The following is a 20,575-nucleotide window of genomic DNA, read 5'->3' on the forward strand; positions in this document are numbered from 1 at the left end:
GGTTGCAAGCATTTTTAACCCACTGAACCATCTCACCAGTCCATGTAATGCTGATTTTAAGTGAAAACACTCAGTGACACACTCCTACCCTCTAAAACAGTGATTTTCAACCTGTGGGTCTCAACCCCCTTGAGGGTCAAACTACCCTTTCTCTTCTTCTAAGATTCTATACTTTTAAATTTTTATGTGTGTTGGTGTTTCCTTTCCTTTCCTTCCATACATTGGCTGCATATATGTCTGTGACTGTGCCAGGTTCCCTGGACCTGGAGCTACGAACAGTTGTGAGCTGCCATGTCAGTGCTGAGAATTGAACCTGGGTCCTCTGGAAGAGCAGCCAGCCTCTTAACTGCTGTATCATCTCTCCAGTTCCAAAATGACCCCTTCACCTTCAGAAATATCAGCTATTTATGTTACAATTCATAAAAGTAGCAAAATTACAGGTATGAAATAGCAAATAAAGTAATTTTATGGTTGGGGGTCACCACAACATGATAACTATATTTTTTTTTTTATTGTTTATTATTTATACAATAGTCTGCCCGCATGCCAGAAGAGGGCACCAGATCTCATTACAGATGGTTGTGAGCCTCCATGTGGTTGCTGGGAATTGAACTCAGGAAGAACAGACAGTGCTCTTAACCTCTGAGCCATCTCTCCAGCCCCCATGATAACTATAGTAAAGGGTCGCAGCATTTGAAAGGTTGAGAACCACTGCTCTGAGACATTTCTAGTTACTCTCTTTTTCTAGTATCCTATATAAATTAGCAAGATCTGGTGGTTGAAGCCGGGCGTGTGATTGATATCCTTTAATGTCTCAAAATAATTTCTCTTCCAGATCCACCTGGCAAAAGCCACTGTGAAGTCATTGTGTCCAATACAGGCTGTTATATAACTGCTCCTTGTGGATGTAAAACTTCTCTAGCATAGAAGGAAACTTCAAAGAGCTACAAGTTTTTCAAAAAAGAATGGCAGCCAGGAGTGGTGGCTCACATCTTTAATCCCAGCACTGGGGAGGCAGAGGCAGGTGGATCTCTTATTAGTTCAAGGCCAGCCTGGTCTACATAGTGAGTTTCAGGACTGTCAAGGCTACCTAGTGAGACGCTATTTCAAAGAAAAAGAAAAAATCCAAAAACAAACACTTGAAAAATGAGGCCAGCCAGATGGCTCAGCAGGTGTGATGGCTATTCTTGGTTGTCAGCATGACCTTATCTGAAATCAACTAAAACACAAAAATATCTGGGCATACTTTTGAGGGATTTTAGCTTAATTAGATCATTTGATGTGAGAAGATTTATTTTTGTTTGCTGATTTGTTTTGTTGTTGTTGTTGTTTTGTTTTTTTGTTTTGTTTTGGTTTTGGTTTTGTTTTTTGAGACACAGTTTCTCGGTGTAGCCTTGGCTGTCCTGGATTTGCTTTGTAGACCAGGCTGACCTCAAACTCACAGAGATCTGCCTGCCTCTGCTTCCCCAAGTACTGGGATTACAGGTGTGTACCACTGCGCCTGGCTTAATAAATAAATTTTACAAAGATTTAGGAAGATCTATCTAGTAGATCTGGGGAGATCTACTTCTAATATGGATCTCTGAGGTGGAAAGACACACCTTTAATGCAGATCTTTTGAGATAGGAAAACTCACCTTTAATCTGGGCCACACCTTCTGGCCTATATAAAGGACATGGGAGAAGAAAGCTCGCTCTCTCTCTCTCTCTCTCTCTCTCTCTCTCTCTCTCTCTCTCTCTCTCTCCTCTCTCTTCCTCTCTCTTCCTCCCCCCTCTCTCAGCTCCTATTTATACCCTCTCAGAGTTCACACAAGGGTGTTTTCCAGCTGACAAAGATCACACCCTCCCATACACACAATGGGGCAGTTCCCAGCTGACAAAGACCTCTCTCTCTCTTTCTCTCTCTCTCTCTCTCTCTCTCTCTCTCTCTCTCTCTCTCTCTCTCTCTCTCTATCTCTATCTCTATCTCTCTATCTCTCTATATCTCTCTTTACACACCGACACACACACACACCACACCACACACACACGAGGTTGTTATCATCTGTGGATAAGCTAAAAAGCAGTTTCACATCCCACACTTGGGATCAAAACAAAAACATAATCTACATAACATAACCAAAACTTCCACTACATATAAGTGAAGATAATTAGGCACAGAAAAGTTGAACGGTGTTTCTTTTTTTTTTTTAAGACTTATTTATTTATTATTTATACAATGTTCTGCCTGCAGGTCAGAGGAGGGCACCAGATCTCATTATAGATGGTTGTGAGCCACCATGTGGTTGCTGGGAATTGAACTCAGGACCTTTGGAAGAACAGACAGTGCTCTTAACCTCTGAGCCATCTCTCCAGGCCTGGACAGTGTTTCTAAAGTCACCTCCATATAAGTGAGATGGTCCAGTGGGTAAAGGCGCTTGCTAACAAGCCTTACAACCTGAATTCCATCCCAAGGATTCCACATGATGGAAGGAGAGGCCTAATTCCTACAAGTTATCTTTTGGCCTTGACATCTGCACTGTGGAACACACACACACACACACACACACACACACACACACACACCAAATCAATAAATTATGTTTTTAAACATAACAGAGCAATTGTTCATATGAATTCACAGTGATTATGACAGCATTCAGAAGACCTACGCAAGCTCAAGCCAACATGGAGGAGGGAGATGGACACAAAATCCCACCCTTAGCCAAGGAGCGATTTGCAATTAACTGCTACTGGGAAAGGAGGAGCCAGTCTACTTTAAGAGTATGACCACTGCTAGGTCAACCATACTCCAGTAGATGGCCATACAGCTAAAGTGTCATATAAAGACAGCAGCAATGCAGGTATGGTGGTCCACGCCTTTAATTCCAGCACTCGGGAGGCAGAGGCAGGCAGATCGCTGTGAGTTCGAGGCTAGCCTGGTCTACAAAGTGAATCCAGGATGGCCAAGTCTACACAGAGAGACCCTGTCTTGGGGGAAAAAAGAAGAAGAAAGGAAGGACGAAAAGAAAAGCTGGATAAAATGATTTGTGTATCTATAATCCCAGCACTCCAACAATGCAACGAGAGGCAAAGGCAGAAGAGTCAGTGTGAAGTGCAAAAGCCAGCTAGTCCAGACTGCACAGAGGCTGCAAGAGATACTTCCTGCAAAGGATGGAAACAGACAACCAACTCCTGAGAAGTTGAGTACACACACACACACACACACACACTTTTAAAATTTTATTAGAGAATCTAAAACTATCCCATTGCACGCCTTCGCACAACTTCCCACACTGAGCTGGGCGTGGTGGTGCATGCCTTTAATCCCAGCACTCGGGAGGCAGAGGCAGGCAGATCGCTGTGAGTTCGAGGCCAGCCTGGTCTACAAAGTGAGTCCAGGATGGCCAAGGCTACACAGAGAAACTCTGTCTCGGAAAAAAAAAAAAAAAAAACTTCCCACACTGAAAAACTGTGAAAATTGAATAGAACTAATTTTTAAAATACATGGTGAGGAGGCAGCTAAAGAGATGGCTCGGTGGTGAGGAGAACTCACATTGGATTCCCAGTACCCAAATGGCTCACAATCATCTGTAGCTCCAGTTCCCCCTTCTGACCTCCATGGGTACCAGGCACCTGTTGTACACAGACATACATGCAGGCAAAACACTCATGGTAATTTTTTTTTCAGTTTAAGCAACATTGGTTTATTATAAAAGGGAGGAAGTGAAATCATTTACATGATGAAATAGTTGACAGCATCAGCGGAACGGGTAGTGTCATGTGACACATTTCAACAGCGATTTCAGTCCATGTGCTTTCCAAGAATGTCACCGTCTCTAAATAAGAAATAATCCTTGTCATCTAGAACTACTTTGGTGCCTCCATTATTCTGGAAGAAGAACTTTGTCTCCAACTTTCACACTGACTGATTGAATCTCTCTACCCTTTCCTTTCACACCTAATCCCATAGCCACTACTGTTCCTTGCAATACTTTTCCTTGAGACTTTTCTGGAAGCATAATGCCACCTTTGGTTACAGTTTCGTCGGCACTCCCTTCAACCAACACTCGGTCGAAGAGCAGAAGAAACTTTCTAAACGCTTGCCCAGCCATGACTTGCCACCGCTGCAAGGAGAGTCCTCACTCATGGTAATTTTTAAAAAGTATATTTTAAAAATTAAAAAGCACCTAGAGAGTGGTCTATAAGTTTTGCTCTCCACAAGGTCCTCAAGTGACTCGGCAACCATTTCCCTTGTCCTGTGTGACTTGACTTCTACATCTCTCAGTTGCCAGCTCAGAAGAATCACTTGCCTGTCCCAGACTCACTTTGTAGACCAGGCTGTCCTTGAACTCACAGCGATCCACCTGCCTCTGCCTCTCGAGAGCTGGGATTAAAGGTGTGCAGCACCACGCGCAGCCAGGTTCAGTGAGAGACCCTGCCTCAGTAACTATCAACTGGAGAACACTCACACCCGAAGTCAACTTTGGGCTTTCGAATATGTAAACACTCGTTGTATACACGCATGCACATGGATACGCGCCTGCACACACACACTCTGTACAAAAGAAGTCTGGCTTCCAAGAGAGAAAAAGTTAAATATGAACATGCAAATAAGGAGAAATTTGTTTAATTCAGTACAAATAAGCATTCAGATATAGTCGGAATATATTGTAGCAAAATGTGTTTTGGATCAACACTAACCACCATGGTGACTGAGATAAAATATTGGCTACTTTTTTTTTCCACAGCTATAGCAAAAGCTGCCTAAGGAAGGGTTCGTTTCTGCTCACAGTCTGACAGTATGCCTTCCCATCCTAGTGAGAAAGTCGTAGGAGCAGGAGTTTGCATGCTACAGTCAGAAAGCAGTGTGGTGTGTGTGTGTGTGTGTGTGTGTGTGTGTGTGTGTGTGTGTGTGTGTCTATGTCTCTGCCTCTGTCTGTGTGTGATAAATGTTGGTATATGTCTATGCGTGTGTAATATATATGTCTGTGTGTGTGTGTGTGTGTGTGTGTGGGCAGTATGTGTATAGTATTGTGCTGTGGGGTGTGCATGTGTATGAAGTATACGGTATATGTTTGTGTGTCTGTGTGTGGAATATGTGCACATATGTGTACGCAGATACAGAGGAGGATGCCAGGTACCCTGCTCTGTCTCTGTCCACTTTATTTCTTTGATACAGACTCTCTCACTGGAGCTCGAACTAGCCTGGAGACCACCAAGCCCAGAAATTGTCCTGTCTTTTCCCCCTATGTCCCTCTCCCAACACCGGGGTTACAGGTGCACACGGCCACATGAAAATTTTTCATGAGGTGCTGAAGATTTGAAGTCAGGCCCTCCTGGCTACACAGTAGGTACTCATGGCTGCTTAGCCATCTCTCTACTGTGGTAGAGTGTTTCTGCAACACCTCCATGACTGAGGTACGTATCAGAGATCGGTCCCAGAGTTCCCTCATTCTATTCAGGAATGGAACACAGTGGCTGTGCTCTATACTTACACGATCAGCAGTGATTTCACAGTGAAAAGGGGGCGGGCAAGAGTCTACTATCTGCAGACGGTGTTTCCAGTTCTCATCCTTGAAGTCAGGGAAGAAATCTAGTAGATGATAAGTTGAAGACCTAACTTTCCACGAAATGTTTTAGAATTTCATAAAACTACAACTACATAATTCTCTCGTGATGAAATTGACTAGTGGCCAAAACACATGTTGAAGCATTAATAGAGATAGAAAACAGTAAAAGTGTTTCTTAACGTAAAGAAAAACATTCCCAAGAAAAATAAGAAAGATGGGGCTGAAGACATGGCTCAGTGTTTAAGCCAGCAGGCTGTTCTTCCAGAGGATCTGAATTCTGTTCTGGCACTCACATCAGGAACCTCGCAGTCACCTGTAAGTCCAGCTTGGGGGACCCAGTGCACTCTTCTGCTTCTGCAGGTACCGACATACATGTGGCATCAAGACACACGAACACACACTTATGCAATAATAAAAATAAATAAATAAGAGGCAGGTATGGAATTGGAGAGGTGGCTCAGTGGTTAAGAGCACTGACTGCTCTTCCAGAGGTCCTGAGTTCAATTCCCAGCAACCACATGGTGGCTCACAACCATCTATAATGAGATTCAGTGCCCTCTTCTAGAGGGCAGGTGTACATGCAGGCAGAACATTGTATACGTAAAAAATAAATCTTCTTTAAAAAGCCAGGCATGGTGGCATAGGCCTGCCTGTGAGCCCAGCACTCCGGAGACAGAGGCAGGCAGATGGCTGTGAGTTCAAAGCTAGCCTGGTTTACAAAGTGAGTCCAGGAGAAACCTTGTCTCAAAAAACCAAAAATAGAAAAAAATAGAAAAAATAAAAAAATATTGCTCTAATATTTGTGTTGTTAAACAGTCTTACTCAGCATATATTGCAACCCTAAAAATAAATAAGGTATTCAGGTATGCACAATCCGAGTTCTTCATCAAAATTTTGCCGATAACTCAGAGATCCTAAAATGTGTACCTCAACTAGTAACGTGTTTCCTCTTTTTCTCGGGGCTCAGACCTTTCAAATAGTTCACGCAGGTGTAATTCCTATGTAGATCAACTATAAATCCATGGACTTTGGAAGCTGGTGACTTGGCTCAGCATGTAAAGGCAACTTGCACTTACTGAGCATGACATACTGAATTCAATCCCCAGGCTTCGTATGATAGAAGGAGAGAGCCCAACACTCTAACCGCAAGCACCAACACACATGTAAAACAAATAACTCAGACTTGGTGTCTTTTTTTAATTTGTATTTCTTTATTATGTATATAGTGTTCTGCCTGCATGTACAACTGCAGGCCAGAAGGGGGCACCAGATAGACGGTTGTGAGCCACCCTGTGCTTGCTGGGAATTGAACTCATGACCTCTGGAAAAGCAGCCAGTGTTCTTAATCTCTGAGCCATCTCTCCAGTCCCAGACTTGGTATCTTTTAAAGCCATGTTACTTTTGTGAGTGTATAAACATTATGTAGATTACTGTCTTGTGATATTTCATATTTTCGTATTACGTAGTTGATTTTATCCAGACCCCCATTATTCTCTATTCCTTTCCTTACCCACCCTTTCCTCGCTATCGTCTCTGAACTTACCTCATGTAGGGGCTAGGGAGATGGCTCAGCGGTTATGAGCACTTGTTGCTCTCCCAAAGGACCTGGGTTTAATTCTCAGGACCCACCCAGTTCACACTCATCCATAATTACAGTTCCAGGGTAAACATAACACACACACACACACACACACACACACACACACACACGCACACACACACACACACATGAAAGAAAAACACTCATATACATAAAATAATCTAAAACTCATTTTGTTTCATCTAGGGGCTGGAGAGATAGTTCTTCAATTAACTTACATTGCGTCTCCAGTGGACTCACACATAGTGGCAGAATGTCCACTCTGTTAACTTGAGCATTTTACCCACTGAGCCCTCTTTGATGGCCCCGGGCACAGTGTTGTTTTGAGGGGGAGTTCTTTTGTTTGTTTAGTTGGTTGGTTTGGTTTTGGTTTTTGCCCTGCATGTATGTGAGGGTGTCAGATCTGGAGTTACAGATAGCTGTGAGCTGTCATGTGGGTGCTGGGATTTGAACCTGGGTCCTCTGGAACAGTAGTCAGTGCTCTTAACCAATGAGCCATCTTTCCAACCCTGTGTTTGTTTGCTTTTTTGGTTTTGTTCTTCGTTTGGTTTGGTTTGGGGTTTTTGTTTGTTTGTTTGTTTGTTTGTTTTGATTTGAGACAGGGTTTCTCTGTGTAACAGAGCCCCGGCTGTCCTGGACTTTGTAAACCATGCTGGCCTCAAACTCCCAGAGATCCATCTGCCTCTCCATCCGACTGCTGGGATTACAGAGGTGCGCCCCACACCCAGCTCCCTTTGCAGAGTTTTTAATATATGACTATAAGGAATTACTGTCATCCTGTGATATGAAAGAACACTGAAGCAGGGTAGCTAAGACATTCTAAAACCATACCACCTTGAAATTGGATAATAGAGACAATTAATTTTTTATTAATTTATTCTTGTTACATCTCAATGGTTATCGAATCCCTTGTATCCTCCCATTCTTCCCTCCCTCCCATTTTCCCCTTATTCCCCTCCCCTATGACTGTTCCTGAGGGGGATTACCTCCCCCTGTATATGCTCATAGGGTATCAAGTCTCTTCTTGGTAACCTGCTGTCCTTCCTCTGAGTGCCACCAGGTCTCCCCCTCCAGGGGACATGGTCAAATGTGAGGCACCAGAGTTCGTGTGAAAGTCATACCCTACTCTCCACCCAACTGTGGAGAATGTTCTGACCATTGGCTAGATCTGGGTAGGGGTTTAAAGTTTACCGCCTGTATTGTCCTTGGCTGGTGCCTTAGTTTGAGCGGGACCCCTGGGCCCAAATCTGCCTATCATAATGTTCTTCTTGTAGGTTTCTAGGACCCTCTGGATCCTTCTACTTTGCCATTCTCCCATGCTTCTCTCATCTACAGTCCCAATAGGATGCCTTCCCCTCTGTCCCAGTTTCCTGGTAAGTGAAGGCTTTCGTGGGACATGCCCCTTGGGCCAGTATGCAGATATAAGTGAGTATATACCATTTGATTCTTTCTGCTTCTGGGTTAACTCACTCATTATGATCATTTCTAGCTCAATCCATTTGTCCACAAATTTCGGGAATTCCTTGTTTTTAATAGCTGAGTAGTTTTCCATAGTGTATATGTACCACGGTTTCTTTATCCATTCTTCTACTGAGGGAATAAATATTTTTTTTGGACTCAAGAGAATGTATTAAAGGAACTCATTATTGTAATTACATCTAGATTACAGTCCTTATTCTGGATTGTAGCTTTGAAGGTGGCTAGGACATGAATATTTATTAACTAGCAAGCCACATCAGAAAAAAAGACTGTGACCATCTTTGCTTCCAAATGAGAAGAGCCTAAACAATAGTGCTCTTCAGGCTGATGGTTGAAGCCTGACAAAGCGTGATTCTGGATGTAGGATCTATGCTGCCCCTCTGAGCTGGCCTCCTATAGTAGGTAGAAAGCGCTCACTGATAGCTTGACAGGGGCTGGAGAAATGGCTCAGAGGTTAAGAGCGCTGCCTGCTTTTCCTAAAGGTCCTGAGTTCAATTCCCAGCAACCACATGGTGGTTCATAACCATCTGTAATGTGATCTGATGCCCTCTTCTGACCTGTAGGTGTAATGCAGGCAGAGCACTATATAATAGTAGTAAATAAATAAACTTTTAAATAGTCAACTTAACAGCGTCTGGAATCACCTAAGAAATAGACCTTCAAACATACCTGGTGAGGGATTGCTTAGCTTACAACATAAATATTTTTTAAGTCTGCTATTGTTTAAATGATAAATGTAAACCAGGTGATGGTGGCGCACACCTTTAATTCCAGCACTTGGGAGGCAGAGGCAGGTGGATCTCTGTGAGTTCGAAGCCAGCCTGGTCTACAAAGCAAGTCCAGGACAGTCAAGACTATACAGAGAAACTCTGTCTCATAAAAACAAAACAAAGAGCTTTCACAAGTTTATTAACCTCATTAGGGAGCTGGAGAGATAACTCAGCCATTGAGACCACTGACTGCTCTTCCAGAGGTCCTGAGTTCAATTCCCAGAAACCACAGGGTGGCTCACAACCATCTATAATGTGATCTGATGCCCTTTTCTGGCCGGCAGGTGTACATGCAGGCAGAGCACTGTACATATAATAAATAAATAAATAAATCTTTTTTTTAAAAAAGCAAACAAACAAATGTTAAATGTACCCTCACTGGTCCAAGAGTTGAAGTATTGTTCCTCATGTGGCACTATTGACAAAGAGAGAAACATTATATAGACATAGCCTAATGGAGAGTCTTTAAGTTATTCTCAGTTACATAGTGAGTAAAAGGACAGGGTGAGCTACATAAGACCTATCTCAATTAACAGTTGGCATTTAACAGTTAATGGGGAAACGTGCCATTTTGTTCAGTGTGATTGCATTAGTAAGTTGGTCTCTTGAAGATTTATTTATTATGTATACAATATTCTGCATGCATGTACACCTGACTGCCAGAAGAGGGCACCAGATCTCATTATAGATCATCGTGGGCCGCCACATGGTTGCTGGGAATTGAACTCAGGACCTCTGGAAGAGCAGCCAGTGCTCTTAACTTCTGAACCATCTCTCCAGCCCTAGTAAGTTGTTCTTGATTCAGAAAATATCCTCCCACTCATGCTCTGGCTGGCAAGTCTTGTCTAGAAGGATAACTCGGCAATTAACAGTGCTTGCTGCTGCTGCTCCTGCTGAGGGCCTGGGTTGGGTTACCAGGACCCACAATGTTAGACAGCTCACCACTATCTGTAACTCCAGTTCCAAGGCTCCCATGCTTCTGGGCCTCCACCAGTACCACACACAGGCATGTATAGACACAACAAACACACACAATCTTTTTATATTTTTAATATATTTTATTAATTTATTCATATTACATCTCAATTGTTATCCCATCCCTTGTATCCTCCCATTCCTCCCTTTCTCCCTCCCACTTTCCCCCTACTCCCCTCTCCTATGACTGTGACTGAGGGGGACCTCCTCCCCCTGCATATGCTCATAGGGTATCAAGTCTCTTCTTGGTAGCCTGCTATCCTTCCTCTGAAGTCTTATTAAACTCAGTGGTCCACACACAAGAAAACATGAATGATGGGGAAATTTTGTTTAAAAAAAGGATCAAGGGGAGAAAGAAGAAGGAAAATTGGGAGTGAAAAATTACTGAAATATTTATTTATTTATTTTTATTTATTTGAAACAAAATCTATTTTGTAGTCCTAGACATCCTGGAACTTGGTATGTTATAGACCAAACTGTCCTCAAACTCTGGCTCCCAAGCACTGGGATTAAAGGCATGTGTCACCACTGCTGGGCTTCAAGCAATAGGAACTTTTTTTTTTTTTTTTTGATGGTTCTAAATATTTTTTTTAATTTTTTTTATTAATTTAATCTTGTTACATCTCAATGTTTATCCCATCCCTTGTATCCTCCCATTCTTCCCTCCCTCCCATTTTCCCATTATTCCCCTCCCCTATGACTGTTCCTGAGGGGGATTACCTCCCCCTGTATATGCTCATAGGGTATCAAGTCTCTTCTTGGTAATAGAAACTTTTTAAATAATGTTTTTTTAGATGTATTTCTTATGTAGACAGTGTTCTGCCTACATGTGTGCCTGCATACCAGAAGAGGGCATCAGATCTCATTATAGACGGTTATGAGCCACCATGTGGTTGTTGGGAATTGAACTCAGGACCTCTGGAACCATCTCTTCAGCCAAACAATAGGAACTTTTTAAAACATGAAAATGCAACAAAAATTTAAAAGACATTATCGTTCCTCCAAGCATCACAGTTTAAACTGCGCATCACAGTTTTCCCTCATATGTTGGTTCAAGTGTGTCTCTCCTTGACAGGCCTTCATGGTCCTATGCATTCAGAAAGATGAAATTGTAAGTTCTTATGACAGACTATGGATGAAGGACTTGTGAGAGGTGTCAGATGTCCATCCATAGATCAGAAATCAGGCTGGACACTCCAGAATCTAAAAGCAGGAGCTCAAAGTTCTGGGGTTCTGAAAAATCAGCACCAAGGGACTCAGGGAGGGAAAACACATGGCCAAAAACTTGAGGTAGTACTGCAGCCACAAGTAGGAGCTAAATGATTTGGGGCTGTAAAATATATAGATTGAATTGAGAAAGTAAAAGGGGATGAATCCTGCCACCAAGAGCAGGATGCTGTGGGTGGCCCGTATCTCAGGGGAGGTCCTGTGGGTGAGGCTGAGGCTGTAACTTCGAACATGTTGGATCATCTGGTGGTGTCTGTGTAGGAGACATACCATGTGCATGCTGGCTACAACCATGAGGGCCATCAGCAGGGCACCCAGAACGGATAACGGGATTGCACACCATCCAGACACAGCGACCACATACTGGCAAGCAATGCCATTCCCCACTGAGGAATCACTGCTGTTATCCCAGAAGACTTTTATCTCCATGGGAGAGATCGTACTGATGGCCAGATTGAGAGCCCAGCAGAGGAAGCAGGAGCAGCCAACATGCCTAGAGACCCAGCGTCTGAGCCCTGTCCACACCCCATGCTTGGGGCTCACTGTGACTGCCTGAAAAAAGCTCAGCAAGCTGGTGGTGCAGAGGGAAAGTTCTCGAGACACACTATGGAAATAAAAGAAGATTTGGCACCCAGAGCCTTCCAGGGCATGCACCAGCCCCAAGTCTTCCATCACTTGCTGTGCCCCCTTGGAAAGAAGAATGAAGGAATTGGCCATAGCCAAGTTGGAGAGAATGATGTCTGCGGGCTTCGGCCTGTGCCCCGGGAGAAGGAGGAAGCTATGCATGAAGAGTAAATAAGTGTTTGCCAGGAGGCCAGTGCCCATGTGCAACAGGAACACAGCCTTCAGGGCCATATTATCAACAGTCACTTGCACCATGTTTACGGAGCCTGGCGATAAAGGAGACCCAGCTTGTGTCCTGGAAGAGAAAAGCATTCATATTACTCTGCTCAGGTGAAAGCTGCCCAGTGAATCCAGGCGTTTTTGTTAACTTGTTTTTAATGTGTATAGAGGGACGTGAGGGTGTCACGCGCGCGCGCGTGTGTGTGTGTGTGTATGTGTGTATGACATAAATGCATGGGTGCCCAACAAGACTGGGGAGGCCAGAGGTCAGCATTAGGTGACTTCTTCTATTGTGTTCCTCCTTTTTTTTTTTTTTTAATTTTTATTTTTAAAGAAAAGGTCTCTCACTGAACCTGAAGTTCACTGACTGACAGAACTAGCTTTTTTTTTTCTTTTTTCTTTTTTTTTTTTTTTTTTTTTGAGATAGGGTCTCTGTGTGTAGCCTTGGCTGTCCTGGACTCACTTTGTGGACCAGGCTGGCCTCGAACTCACAGCAATCCACCTCCCTCTGCCTCCCGAGTGCTGGGATCAAAGGCGTGAGTCACCACGCCCCGCTGCATAACTATTTTTTTTAATTAAACAGAAAGCTTCTCAGAAGTTTTCTGGCACTTGAACTCCAACTCTGGAGGACTGAAGGTACAGATCATTGGTAGAGAGCTTGCCTGGCATCCATGAGGCCTTCAGTTTTTATCCCCAGTACCACAAACAAAATTCTAATTTTATATTAGATGTTTTTACCACCATCATAATTACTACATGACTATTGAAATGCATTAGCCTTGCTTTCAATCTCTAAGCAGAAGTTGCATCGGCTTGGCCTGGCGGTACCCACCTGTAATCCCAACATCGGCTTGGCCTGGAGGTACCCACCTGTAATCCCAACATGCAGAGAGCAACCGCAAGAGGATTATCATGGGTCCAAGGGCAGCTTGGACTAAACAGTGAGTTCCAATTTAGTCTAGGCTATAGGAGAATATGCTTTCTTTAAGAATAACAATAATAATTAAAATTTGACCTGTCTCAAAATAAATAATAATAATAATAACAAAAATTTGAATCAGACAATAACTTGTTATTATATTACATCTATTGCCCATTTTTATAACAATATGTTGTTATAACATATCGTTACATGTCTGTTACAATAACATAAAACACTAGTTCCGTGTGTTTTTCATTATTTTGTAGTGTTGAGATGAAACAAAGTCTCATGGCATGATTAGTGCTGTACCACAGCGCTGAACCCCTAGGTTCCCCCACAGTCTTACCTCCAAGTGCATATGACAGCTGTGCAGAGACGTAGCCTCTGTTCTGTTCGAAGGTTTTCGGAAGCAGATAATGAAGACTTTGGTGAAAACAAGGAAGCTCCTAGTATTATGAGATCCTGAAAGGGAGTTTGTTTCTCCTAGAATATTGCAAGACTTGCCGGAATTACAAACCTTCCCATGGGACCTCATGCCACCACACAGAGCAGGGTGTGTAAACCACTTCTACAAACAAACTGTGAACCCCAGATCTTGCTCCATTCTCAGGATGGAGGGAGCATCCTCTGCACACTGAGGATGACACAGATCGGAGGCTCCAGTGGTACCTTGTGAAAGAAAACGCTGAGTTCCTTCCTTCCAACGGCCACATGTCACTCGTGTCTTCAGTTCCACGGGGGCAGCCGTGAGATCTTCCCACTCACAAGTAGAAACGGGAGTTCTGAAAAACACGTAGATGCCCAAAGTAACGTTCAAGGACACTCACCACAGACTCTGCTTTCTGACACAGTGTTGGTTCGAGAAGTCAACAGAAAGCCTGGTGCAATACCTACTTCCAAGCCTAACAAAGTAACTCTGATCGCCCAAATCCCCATGGTGAAAAGAACCGAATTCCACAAGTTGTCCTCTGACCTCCATGTGCACACCGTGTCACATCCACACCCAAACATACACACTGAATAAGTGAAAACTAATTTTGGTTTTGGTTTTGTTGTTGTTGTTTTTGTTTTTGTTTGGTTTGGTTTGGTTTGGTTTGGTTTTGGTTTTTTTTTTTTTTTTTTTTTTTTTTGAGGCAGGGTCTTACTGTGTAACCTTGGCTGGTCTGGAACTCGCTGTGTGGCTTCTAACTCACAGAGATCTGGATGTCTGCCTCTGGCCTCTTGAGGGCTTGGAGTTATGTGCCACCACATTTGAGTAGTAAACAGTAACTTTTTAAATTTTTAATTATTTTGGGGTTCTTGAGAGGGAAGAAGGAAGGGGAGGCAAGAGAAAGGAAGGAGGGAGGAGAGAGAGAGACGGAGAGACAGAGAGATATGCTGTTATAGGTTAGGAACTACACATTATCTATCCTGAATACTGAAAAACACAAACATCCCTGTTAAGACCAAGCTGGGGCAGGAGGCTACCCTTTCTTCACTAAGATGGCAGATCCTAAGACTTGAGGAAGGAAGGCTTTGCTTTCAGAGTGACAGCCCTGCACATACACCCTGCCAGGATCAAGCAGATACCTGCAGCTTACTCCAAGACAAACCATTCCTGAAGCTTTCCATCCTCTTTCCATCCTCACGTCTTCAAGATGCTCCTTCAGACTAGTCACCTCTGGCAGCCTAGCGGTACCCGCTGCAGGTAGAGCCGGCTACAGCCTAAGGCTAAGGAGGCAAAGCCCGGCTCCGAGGAGTCCTCAGAAGCCTGGGCTTATGAATCTTCACCGGCGCCCTCACCTGTGCACTTGAACCGCAGGAACCCTCGGAGGCTCACCATGACAGCTGTGGCCTTAGGCGGCGGAGCCAGATCCAGAATGCACAGCCCCTGTCGGAGGCCACTGATATGGGAACTGGACTCCAGAGTAAAACCCCCAGGTGGCTGCCACTGTGTCACCTGCAGAGGCAATGACATTGTCTACAAGGGGAGTCTAGGGCATTTCCAGAAGAGAAAGCACTCAGGTGCCAGGTGCAAGGACCCAGCAGTAGCTGGTTGTTGGTCGCAACTAATTAAGAGGCTTCATGAACAGCTGGGGGGAAAAATACTTCTGGGCTCCCTGGAGCTACACCAGAGTAGGAGTTGTAATGTGTTAGGCCCTAACCCTAACCCTAACCCTAACCCATAACAGTGACCCCAAAGTGGAGTGTCTCAGTAAGTTCACCATCACCCATACGTTGTCTCAGAGGGGAAATATTATAAGCTTGCCAGCAGAAGTAGGAAGTGTCATAGGGCCTCTCCTCAGAACACCACTGGACTTTGAAACACTGTCTGTCCTCCCATCTCTAGTGAGATGCAGCCTAGACCCCCTCCAGCCACCCTCACTCTGCCCCCTGAAGCTCCTCCTCAGCTGCACATTTGCCTTTCTCTGAATTTGAAGCATCTAATCTGGAAGTTTCTAATCAGAGAAGCTGAAGACCCTGTGAGGTAGTTCGCCACACCCATTCCCCAAACGTTTTTCCCCTGAGACAGGGTTTCTCTGTGTAGCCTTGCCTGTCCTGGACTCGCTTTGTAGACCAGGCTCTGCCTCCTGACTGCTGGGATTAAAGGCGTGCGCCACCACAGCCCAGCTACCATTCCCAAAACTTAACAATCAACAATCCTGTAGTTTTTCGTTTTCTTGGAAGATGCAAACAAACTCCTCTTGACCCCACACCCCTAGATAGACACCAATGATAGACCAAAGTACAATTCCACCTTAACCCAGCTTGGACTTTTCTACACAGTACAGGCAAGGGGTTACTTACAAGAGTGTGGTGCCCACTTTGGTTTTGAAAACCTACTAAACTCACCAATCTCTGAGCCTGAAAACTCACCAGTCCCTGAGCTCAAAATTCTGACCAATCCCTAGGCTTGCCTTGAAATCTCACAAATCCCCATCTTGGAAATCTCTGCCCCTTCCCTCCCCCCCAAAAAACTATGTAAGCCTGCCTCCCACTCAGTTCTCTGCTATTACTACTTTTGTAATTAACTTGCTAACTTTGCTAATGACTAGGAAAACTGCAAGCCATATATGACAAAATTAGACCCTGCCTAGGGTAGACAGAATACATGTAATCTTGTGGGTTTTGACTTTATAAGCCTTGGGCTGGTATGACTAGACGCTGCATCTTGGGAGGGCTTTTGGTTGCAGTCCTGATACCATAAATATCTGGCACCAGTATTTAATAAAGCCTCTTCCTATTAAAATTTGTTTACGGGGCTAAAGAGGTGGCTCAGAGGTTTAGAGCACTGGCTGTTCTTATGAAGGTCCTGAGTTCAATTCCCAGTAACCACATAGTGGCTCACAACCATCTGTAATGAGATGATCTGTTGCCCTCTTCTGGCCTGCAGGCACCCATGCAGGCAGAATACTGTATAAATAATAAATAAATAAGTCTTAAAAAAAAATATTTATGGGGGCTGAAGAGATGGCGCAGCGGCTAAGAGCACTGGCTGCTCTTCCAAAGGACTGGGGGTTCAACCCCCAGCACCCACATGGCAGTTCACAACTGTCCGTAATTCCTGTTCCAGGGGACCCGACACCCTCACACAGACATACATGTAGTCAAAAGTTCAATGCACATAAAATAAAAACGGGGAAGTTATAAAAAGGTATTTATGGTCATGGTGAATCTCTGAGTGACCCCCCCCCCAGACCCATAACAATCTAACCTCCTCCCATCCCTTTGTGGTCTAGAGCCCCCCCAAGATTATGGAAAAATGAGTAACAGAAGAAAAGGGAACACAGATAAACCAGGCATGGTGGCGCACGCCTTTAACCCCAGCACTCAAGGAGGCGGAGGCAGACGGATCTCTGTGAGTTCGAGACCAGCCTGGTCTACAAATGGCAAGTTTTGCCATGTATGCAGCAGCAGGGTTCTCCAGTACCCACAGTTCCAACACCAGATTCTGATGTAGGGCCTTTGTGAGGTAACCAAGGCCTGATGGCAAGATCCCCACAAACGGGATTTGTGTCTTGACAGAGACAGACACTGGAGAGATCCTTTTTCTCTCAACCATGTGAGGTCATAGTAATGTGGTGGCTAGAATGGCAACTGTCTCCACAAGTTCATATGTTTGAGTGCTCAGTTGGCAGTTGGTGGGTCTGTTTGAGAAGGATTAGGAGGTCTTGTGGAGAAGGTGTGTCACTGGGGGTGGGTTTTAAGTTTGTTTGTTTGGTTTTTGTTTTAAAGATTTATTATGTATACAGTGTTCGGCCTGCATTTACACCTGCAGGCCAGAAGAGGGCATCAGATTGCGTTATAGATGGTTGTGAGCCACTATGTGGTTACTGGGAATTGAACTCAGGACCTTTGGAAGAGCAGCCCTGAGGCATCTCTCCAGGCCCAGGTTTTGAGATTTTATGAACCATGCCATCATGCCATTCCAGCTCGCGCTCTCTCTCTCTCTCTCTAGCGATCTCTATCTCTCTAGCTCTCTCCTCTCTCCATCCATCTCTCCATCATCTCTCTCTCTCTCTCTCTCTCTCTCTCTCTCTCTCTCTCTCTCTCTCTCCCCCCCCCCCGTCTCTCTCTCTCTGTCTCTGTCTCTCTGTCTCTGTCTCTCTGTGTCTCTCTCTCTCTATTATTAGGGATAATGTCTTTATTGCTGTTCAGTTGCTATGAAGAGACACCATGACCAAATTAATTCATAAAAGAAAGCAATTACCTGAAGGCTTGCTTACGCGTTCACAGAGTTAGCTGGGGTTGAGCATTCAAATATCTGAGCCTAGGATCGCTGTGAGTTCGAGGCCAGCCTGGTCTACAAAGTGAGTCTAGGATGGCCAAGGCTACACAGAGAAACCCTGCCTCGAAAAACCAAAAAAAACAAAAAACAAAAAGAAACCAAATATCTGAGCCTATGAAGGTCATTCTCATTAAAACCACCACAGGCAGAATAAAACTACAAAAGTCAAAAATAAAATAAAATGTGGTCTTGGCCGGGAATGGTGGAAAATGGCTTTAATCCAAACAATGGGGAGGCAGAGGCAGGTTTGTGAGTTTGTGTCTAGGTTGGTTCACACAGAGAGTTCCAGGCCAAGCAAAGATGTATATTGAGATTCTGTTTCAGAGAGAGAGAGAAGGGGGGAGGGGTGTCTTGTTTTTTTTTTGTTTTTGTTTTTGTTTTTGTTTTTGTTTTTGAGACAGGATTTCTCTGTGTAGCCTTGGCTGTCCTGGACTAGCTTTGCAGACCAGGCTGGCCTCAAACCCACAGGGATCCGCCTGCCTCTGCCTCCTGAGTCCTGGGATTGAAGGTGCGCGCCACCACTGCCTGGCTGAAAAAAAGAAGTCTTACCAGAAAAGGAGTGAGTTGAAAGCTGGGGACAGCACAGTGGTTGTAAAACACATTACACCCATTCAAGAGAGACCAAGCAGCCAGGCAGTGGTAGTGGTTGCCTTTAATCCCAGCACTTGGGAGGCAGAGGCAGGAGGATCTCTGTGAGTTTGAGGCCAGCCCGGTCTACAAAGTGAGTCCCGGACAGCCAGAGCTACACAGAGAAACCCTGTCTCAAAAAGAGAGAGACAGAGAGAGACTGGGTGACGGGGGGCAAGGGGGCGGGGGTGCAGAAGGAGGGAAAGGACCAAGCGAGCCAGGCGTGCTGATGCATGACTAATCTTAGTACTTGGGAGGCAGAGTCAGGCAGGTGTCCATGAATTTGAAGCCAGCCTGGTCTACAACGTGAGTTCCAGGACAGCCAGGGCTGCCTAGTGAGACCCTGTCTTGGGGAGACCAAGGAGAGGAAAGAAGAGAGAGAGAGAGCATTCACTAGAACAAGAGAAAGATGTCTTGAAAGCGTCTCAGAAAATGGCCAGACACTACCTACCCATCTCTGCCTCAAAGGTATGAAGAGGTGACCCTTTCCATTGAGAAGGGAACTCCCTAGTTGAACAGAGCCACCACCTAGGAAAACGTTTCCCTGGTATTCAGAATACTCAGCTGCCCCACGGTCTCTGAGGGTCAGGGCACCTGCTCCAGATGGTGCCAGACAGACACATAATACTGGTTTTTGCAATGCATGCAGACTTTAATGAAGGCTCACCACCAGATTTTAAAGGACAGCTTGGGAGTCCAGGCAATGTAGAGTAGGGTCAGAGTCCCTACATGCAGCCCTTGAGAGAACTGCAGGCTTTCTAATGCAAGAAACGGGACCCTGGGGCTGAAAAGATGGCTCATTGGTTAAGAGTACTAGTTCCTCTTGCAGAAGACCCAAGTTTAGTTCCTAGCACGGACAAAAGGGTACTTTAAAGCTTGGGTGCCATCACTCCTCCAGATTCATGCCAGACCCAACAGTTCCAACACAGTTCTGCTACAGGAGGAGGCATGGACCAACCTTCGTGTGTGTGTGTGTGTGTGTGTGTGTGTGTGTGTGTGTGTGTGTGTGTGTGTGTGTGTTTTGTGTGCATATAAATAGTGATCAAGCCACAATGTTGTTTTGCAGTGGAGACTCCAATTCCAACTCCTACCACAAGAGGGCAGTGTTTGACGCCCTGAAGGTGAAGACCCCAAGATGTTGGAGATGGGTAGGAACATAGCACATAATAGGTATGTCTGCAGAGAAAAGACACAGACAGTTAAGTGGAAACCGTGTGAGGAAGAGGCCGTCTGGGATGCAAACAGTAAGACCCTAGGGGTACAGGCTGCTCAGGATCACTGAAGCTCAAACCACAGCAGCGTGCTGGACACGATGCTACAAGATTTACTGTTTCTTTTGTCAGGTTCCATTCTCACTCTCGTTTGCTGCTCCAGTGTTTTCTCCTATTCTTCCCTTTGGGGATGTTAATATTCACCACCCAAAACAAAACAAAACAAAACTGGGAGGTAAAGGCAAAAGGATCAAATGTTCAAGGTCGTCAGCCATACAGAGAGCTATTCCAGACTGGGCACAGTGGCCATGGCACAAGCCTTTAATCTCATCACTCAGGAAGCAAGAACAGGGGCATCTTTAAATACGAGGCCACTCTCTGTTTGCATAGAAAGTTCCAGGACAACCCAGTGAAACCCTGTCTAAAATAAATTATTTTTGATAGATAGATGGATAGATAGATAGATAGACTAGAACTACGACTCAAAAAAAAAAAAAAATTAACTACTACTCTCGAGGATATGTGTCAAAAATGTGTATGCCTCAAGGAAACCAGAAAGGTAGCTAAGGTGGTCCAGGAAGATGCAACGAATAATCTGAATT

The 20,575-nt window shown here is 44.6% G+C and overlaps 1 protein-coding gene and 1 pseudogene across 1 annotated transcript; both read right to left on the reverse strand.

Annotated features, from left to right (window-relative positions):
- Positions 1-3,744: 3,744 nt before the first annotated feature.
- LOC127203602 (10 kDa heat shock protein, mitochondrial-like) lies at positions 3,745-4,100 on the reverse strand (annotated as a pseudogene).
- Positions 4,101-11,578: 7,478 nt separating this feature from the next.
- Positions 11,579-12,481, reverse strand: LOC127203574 (vomeronasal type-1 receptor 1-like). Its single transcript, XM_051162397.1, has one exon. The coding sequence runs from the start codon at positions 12,479-12,481 to the stop codon at positions 11,579-11,581; it is 903 nt and encodes a 300-aa protein (XP_051018354.1).
- Positions 12,482-20,575: the final 8,094 nt, after the last annotated feature.

Source organism: Acomys russatus, chromosome 19 (genome assembly GCF_903995435.1).
Source record: "Acomys russatus chromosome 19, mAcoRus1.1, whole genome shotgun sequence".
Lineage (NCBI taxonomy): Eukaryota > Metazoa > Chordata > Mammalia > Rodentia > Muridae > Acomys > Acomys russatus.

What these genes read in the sequence shown, in the direction of transcription:
- LOC127203574 (XM_051162397.1), bottom strand. Translation starts at nt 12,481, where the DNA reads ATGGTGCAAGTGACTGTTGATAATATGGCCCTGAAGGCTGTGTTCCTG.